Here is a 6,627-nt window from a genome sequence, read left to right as displayed (position 1 = left end):
TCTAGTTTGTTTTAGGTTTGATTGGATTGAAATCACATATGGATTCACTTCAGTTGCAAAGCCAATTCACGGAATCAGTTTCGTCACTGAAGTACACTTTGAGATGATTCATGCAATAGCAGTGAGAATGCCCTGAATCCAAATATTGCTTGTTTGCTTTAACTTCTACATTCAGTTTCACTGGCAAAAGTTAAATCTGATACCTAAATCTAAAATGAAATGACTGTCGAAGCTCACACAAAATAGTTGTTTGCTTCAGATTCTAGAATCTAGATTCGACCCTGTTTTATTTCGGCTTTGATTGGATTCGAATCACTTGTGGTTTCACTTTTAAAAAATAAATAAGAAAAAACTGATATCTGAATCTCAACAAACAGAGGGCCGGAGACGAGTGGCACGGGGAGCCTGGACCGGAATGGTCGAACCAGACCAGACCAGCACGGGAGGAATCGGGTGCACGTTGGGCCCTCTCCTCCTCTGGTCTCGTTTCGGAGCAGAGCAGAGCAGCGCGACGACTCCTCTTGGACTCCTTCTCCCCCCTCCCGCTCGCTCCGCCTCCGCTTCCCGCCCAGTGGAGCTCGCTCGCACGCCCGCTCCCACCGCCATTCCGGCGAGGTAAATCCCTCCTCCCCCTCCCCCTCTCCGTACTCGGCAGCCAGCAGCCGCCGCGGTCCGAGCGCGTACCACGGGGGCCTCCAGGCAGGCCCCAGGGCTCTCTCCCTCCCTCCACCGCCAAGCCCGGGCGCGCCTGAGCCAAGCGAGCTAGCTAGGGTTCCCGGTTCCGCAGCTCCGCGCCGCGCCCCTCGCGACCCCCCCGCATCTCCTCCCGTCGGCCTCCCGCGCGGGCGAACGCTCGCCCCGCGCCCGCGCCCTAAACCCTAGCTAGCCCGTTAGGTCCGAATCTGACGGGCGGGCTCCGGGCTCCTTCTCGCGGCCGCGGGTGGAACGGCGATTCGCGGCTCCGGGCTCCTTCGCGGTGGATAATTCCTGGGTTCTCAGACGAGTGGTTTACACGCGGGTGTGTGGTGTAGTGTAGTGCAGTAGGATGCGCTCTTCGGGTTGTTGCTTCCTTACCCTGCACGAGTTATTTCTTGGCGCAGTCATGTATAGTTGCTGGCCGCCCTTTGATCTGTTGGATTGATCTATCCGTGCCTGGAAATCGGAGGCAGCGGTGTGCTGTCTGACGGGTCTGTGTGGCATTTTGCGACTGTTTCGTTCAGCTTTTGGTTTCTGAGATGCTGACTAATGACAACCCCTAATTCGTTCGAGCCGGACCAGGAAAACTTGGAAAACCTTAGTTGCTATGCTCAATTCTACCAGAAAAACCGGACCACTGTAATCCATCCGCATTAATTTTGGTCGCGGTTGCAGCTTCAAACCAGAACACCACCTTAGCACGGTTGTTTGCTCGCACATTTGCCAGCCAGCCTGTAGAGTTTTAGTTCACCCTGATGCTCTATTCATGAGTGATCTTCCTCTGTTTGCAGGAATTAATGGTGGTGTGATCTCTCCCCGTCTTAGCCATGTATATAAAGAAGGTAACTGTGCTAGCTTCGGAATGACTTGCCTGTGTCATTTTTTTATCATGTCACTGCTTCATCCTCTTGACGTAAGAGCTGTCTGTGCAGGTTATAATCGAAGGGTTTAAAAGCTACAGGGAGGAGACCTCGACAGAACCTTTCAGCCCCAAAGTTAACGTAGTCGGTAATCTTCCTCTCTCTGTAATGAACTTGGCCATAGGGTTCTGAGGTTCATGTGTTTCGCTTGTCAGCTGCCTCATGGTAACTTAAGGTGTTGTCACTGTCAGCCTGTCAAACAGCCACCTCCAGGTCTCTGGGGCCTGGACCAGATAATCCTTATGTAGTTGGCTAATTGCATACTTACTAGATGTTGATCCAAGGCTCAAGTCATTGTTCAGTGTTTCTCTGACATTTTACATCGTTCTCTAGATTTGCATAGCCATCACATGCACGTTCAAATTAAATAAATGAAATGTGCTCTTGTGATCACTTCTTTCTGTTAAAACTCTATCATGCTTTCATTATTGGCTTGCATGGTAGGGATTTCCATTCTTTGCCTTTCCTGATGACATATTTGGTTAAGTACCGAAGTATCAATTTGTTTCAAGTATCATAGAAGTCCACTTTAGAGTTCATCACATAGTTTTTGTGCTGCTAATGCACTAACATTGATTTAACTGTTTGTTGCAGTTGGTGCAAATGGATCTGGCAAATCAAATTTTTTCCATGGTAATGCCTTAAAACATGAGATTCTGCTGAATTACTATTCATTCTTATGGTTATTGACGCTTGTGTGCTACTCCCATCCTAATTTCACCATGCTGAATGCTGTAGCTATACGCTTTGTCCTGAGTGACATGTTTCAGAACCTGCGCAGTGAGGACAGGGGAGCTCTTCTCCATGTATGCCTTCTCTTTCATTGATCAATCTGAATACTTAAAATAGGTGACTGGTGTTTGATACGAATAACCATTGCCAGGAAGGTGCTGGACACTCAGTTGTATCTGCTTTTGTCGAGATAATTTTTGATAATTCAGACAACCGTATTCCAGTAAGTCCTCTAGTTTATTAAGTGTTAGTATTTGATTAAAGTCATCCACTTCAGTCTCAAGCTGCATATTTCACTTGTAAAAGTGTCAATACCCACATCATCCATATGAGTGCATGCATATCATTATCATCATAAAAACTACTCTGCTCCACTTATACGGTTTGTCCAGAGCGACACATCAGCACGTAGATTTTGCAGTAGCCCTCTAAATTATGAAATTTGGCTGCAGGTTGATAAAGAAGAGGTACGCTTGCGAAGGACAGTTGCTTCAAAGAAGGATGAATACTACTTGGATGGGAAACATGTCAGGTATGTTGGCTTATGCCCTAAACCAGTAAAACAGTGTTGTACCTTGTATCTTGCTCAGCTCCACTTTTTATTGCTGTTTTGTTCAGTAAAACTGAAGTCATGAATCTGCTGGAGAGCGCTGGTTTCTCTCGATCTAATCCATACTATGTTGTCCAGCAAGGAAAGGTAATAAATATTCATCTGATTGTTCCCAGGATTTGTTCAGATATAATATTGACAATTTTTGCATGTCTAGATTGCATCCCTTACTCTAATGAAAGATTCTGAACGACTGGATCTTCTCAAAGAGATTGGTGGTACGCGTGTTTATGAAGATAGACGTCGGGAGAGCTTGAAAATAATGCAAGAAACAGGCAAGTTTAAATCACCAAAAGTATCTCTATAATCTTTCTAAGTGGCCTGTTGACATGTCCATTAACTTCATTAACAGCCAATAAAAGGAAGCAGATTGATCAAGTTGTCCGCTACCTGGAGGAGAGACTGAGAGAACTTGATGAAGAGAAGGAGGAACTAAAGAAGTACCAGCAGCTGGACAAACAGAGAAGATCACTTGAATATACTATATTGGACCATGAACTAAATGATGCTAGAAATGAATTAGCTTCGGTAATACTCGCCCTTTTTGTTATGTATGTTTACTTTGGGTATTATTGTGTTCTGTTAGGCAAGTTCTAATAGTCTGTCTTATGAGTGAATGCCTTAAGCTGAGTTTTGATGAACAAACCATTAACGTTTCCCACTCAGATGATCCTTCAGCTGAGTTTTGATGAACAAACCATTAACATTTCCCACTCAGATGACCCGAGTATCTTTTCTATTGTATATCACTCATGGAAGAACCTTGTGGTGCTCTCTCATCAAGACCAACGAACTTGGTGTGGAAAACTAAATGTTTTCTGAAAGCCCAGTGTCCTGTTCTGCAGCTTTTAACAGCTGTGTAACTTGATTCTCAAGAGAGCATACAAGGCACTATTTTTGAAATATTTATTTTGTTATTTGATGGATGAAGGTAGTGTTAACTGGTAAGTTCAGGGCTGTTTGGATCTACGCCCTGAGATGCCCATCCAAAATATTGGTGTTGACCATGCATAGAGTATGTGTTTGGATGGCTACCAAATAATTGGTACGCCCTGGCCTGCTCTGCCTTGCTAGTTCAATCCAGCACCAATTTGTTGGCAAGACGTGGGCGGTGGAATGGCCGCCAATAAATTGGCGCGCTGAGGCGGACCCTGGCGCAATCCAAACAGCCTCTTCATATTTCATTTCTTGAGCAAATGTCTCTGGTATTTTATTGATTGTTTTTGTAACCAGTGGAAATATAAAATAGTAAAAAAAATGTCATTTCATACACATGTCTAGTGTTCTGTTACCCAGCCAGCCTTGTTAGTGAATTTCCTGTGAATTGATGCAAATTGGTTTCGTCTTGCCTCCCCTGGAAACTGAGCAATTAGGTGATAAATAAATAAAATAAATAAAAACATCTTACCATAGTTCTATTCAGACAAATAATTGTCAGTGGATGCTATCCTCTATTTCCTTTGCCAAACGTTACATGTATTTCTTCAGTAGCATGCCTGTGCCTATAAGATTGTAACATGCTTTACCATACACTCCTGTAAACATTCTCTTGCTATCACTGCTTGCTTGCTATGCCATAATATATGCTACATCTCCTTGCATATCAACTCCGTGGCTTTTAGCCACCGTGCAAGGCACTATCTCCGAAATGAGATATTCTAGACCAAACTTTCTGATATCATCGATCCTGCTGTATCCTATAATGCTTATTCTACCCACTACATTTGATTTATTTCTTGTTAGATGGATGATAATCGAAGACAAATTTCTGAAAGGATGTCTCAAGCGGACAATGAAGTGGTAGAGTTACGTGAGAGGGTCAAAAGTTTGGAGAAAGAAATAAAAGCCTCTACTAAAGGGATAAATGAAACCAAGTCTGAAAAGGGCGATGCAGAGAAGAAGCGTACTGAAGCACTAAAGGTAGTTTCTCAGATCGAACTTGATCTGAGAGATTTAAAAGACAGAATTTCAAGTGAAAAACGAGCAAAGGTATGCCATGCTTGATCTTTCTCATGATGTTGAGTAACTTTGTTTCGTTGCCGGACTTAAAAGATCTATCGGCAGGATGAAGCCGTAAGGGAGTTAAATAGTATGAGGAAAGAAAGTGAAAAGTCAAAGTCTGAATTGGCTCAAATTAGTAAGGTGCATGCGGCCAAATTGAAGGAAGAGGAAGATATATCAAAAAGGTAAAATATAATATACACATATATACTTTCGACTTGTTGATAGATATTCCTATTGACGCATCATTTTGTGGGGATAGTATAATGGACCGCGAGAAGCGGCTGAGTATATTGTACCAAAAGCAGGGGAGGGCAACTCAATTTAAGAATGAGGCTGCCAGAGATGAGTGGCTTCGGAAAGAAATTCATGATCTTGAGCGTGTACTTTTATCAAATAGAAAGCAGGTATTCAACCAGTTACCTGTTTGATACTTGAAATTTCATTCTTGACCTTCGTTTTGATGTGCTCTTCTACTTATTACTTGGGTTCGCTTGAATCTGCACTGAACCACCCTACATTAGAGTGTGTATCACTTCCTTCAGTCCAAAGCATTAGTCTTTTAGGACATGACACATTCTTCAATATGGTACTCTGGCCATCAATTTCTGTGCAAATATGGTGCCTCACATAAAAATAATTCTAAATTTGAAAATTCAATTCATGATATATCTAGTTATGTAAATTTGATAATTTGAATGTTAGTATTTTCTTTTCTTTATAGATGGTCAAATTTAGAAATGCCTGACTGGTAAAACTCTAAAATGACTTCATTTGTGGATCAGAGGTGGTAGTTTGATCCATTTCAGGTTATGTCATGATATATGAGTTTAGTGCCACAAGTCAAGATATAATCATTCCTATTTTTTAGCTTTCACATTTCCATTGTTGATGCATAGCTGATCCATGGGCTGCACTTTTGCTTTTATGACAGGAAAGCTTACTTCAAGATGAAAGTCAGAAGCTTAAAGATGAAATTAATAAGTTGACAAACCACATTGAATCTCGGAGAAGTGAATCAAGCAAGTTAGAGGCTGTTCTTGCAGACAAGCAAAAGAATCACAATGACTTCACGAAGCAGAAAAATGCACTTCAAGATGAAAGGAAGTATGCACATTTCTTAGCATTCATAACCTTCTGATTTGATTCAAGATGTGTAGCTTTAGACTATATATACTTAGTTCAAATAAATTTTCACAGATCATTTTGGAAGGAGGAAAATAGCGTGACAGCTGAAATCGATAGGCTAAAGGAAGATCTTGTGAAGGCACAGAAGAGTTTGGACCATGCAACACCTGGGGTATGGAAATCATTTAGTTGTCCACATGTTCTATTGTTAACATTTCTGACTGCTACTGACTTACTAATTTCCAATTATTCCATTCTTATTCCTATGTACACACTTGCATATTGCATCTTAGATATGCATCTATGTGAATGATTGCTGGATGGGAAACTGAATTATAACAAAAAAAAGGACACTCCCTCTGTAAACAAATGTAAGACGTTTAGTGACATAAAACGTCTTCCATTTGTTTACAGAGGGAGTATTTATTAATTATAGTTTTGAGTGTGCTGTGCATTGATGGCCGGAGAAGCTCTGCTCCGTCAGCCTCGTCGAGCCCCCACGCTCGAGGGGGGAAGCTGCCGGGGAGCAAGGTCCCGCCA

General features: G+C 42.4%; 1 protein-coding gene across 3 annotated transcripts in view; it reads left to right on the top strand.

Annotated features, from left to right (window-relative positions):
• Positions 1-412: 412 nt before the first annotated feature.
• LOC123183325 (structural maintenance of chromosomes protein 3) overlaps positions 413-6,627 on the top strand; it is a 12,055-nt gene continuing 5,840 nt past the window's right edge. For 2 of the 3 annotated variants that reach the window (XM_044596111.1, XM_044596109.1), the window contains exons 1-14: positions 413-615; positions 1,488-1,538; positions 1,629-1,704; positions 2,211-2,422; positions 2,500-2,571; positions 2,801-2,880; positions 2,967-3,045; positions 3,116-3,233; positions 3,311-3,486; positions 4,702-4,947; positions 5,023-5,144; positions 5,222-5,366; positions 5,894-6,066; positions 6,160-6,259. In XM_044596111.1, coding sequence (XP_044452046.1) covers positions 1,524-1,538; positions 1,629-1,704; positions 2,211-2,422; positions 2,500-2,571; positions 2,801-2,880; positions 2,967-3,045; positions 3,116-3,233; positions 3,311-3,486; positions 4,702-4,947; positions 5,023-5,144; positions 5,222-5,366; positions 5,894-6,066; positions 6,160-6,259 — 1,614 coding nt within the window. In that variant the 5' untranslated portion in view covers positions 413-615; positions 1,488-1,523. The remainder of the gene's footprint in view (positions 616-1,487; positions 1,539-1,628; positions 1,705-2,210; positions 2,423-2,499; positions 2,572-2,800; positions 2,881-2,966; positions 3,046-3,115; positions 3,234-3,310; positions 3,487-4,701; positions 4,948-5,022; positions 5,145-5,221; positions 5,367-5,893; positions 6,067-6,159; positions 6,260-6,627) is intronic. The other variant, XM_044596112.1, reaches the window with a different exon arrangement.

The sequence above is a fragment of the Triticum aestivum genome, chromosome 1D (assembly GCF_018294505.1).
Source record: "Triticum aestivum cultivar Chinese Spring chromosome 1D, IWGSC CS RefSeq v2.1, whole genome shotgun sequence".
Lineage (NCBI taxonomy): Eukaryota > Viridiplantae > Streptophyta > Magnoliopsida > Poales > Poaceae > Triticum > Triticum aestivum.
The sequence above is the reverse complement of the archived record's forward strand: the minus strand, read 5'-3'. Positions and strand labels throughout refer to the sequence as shown.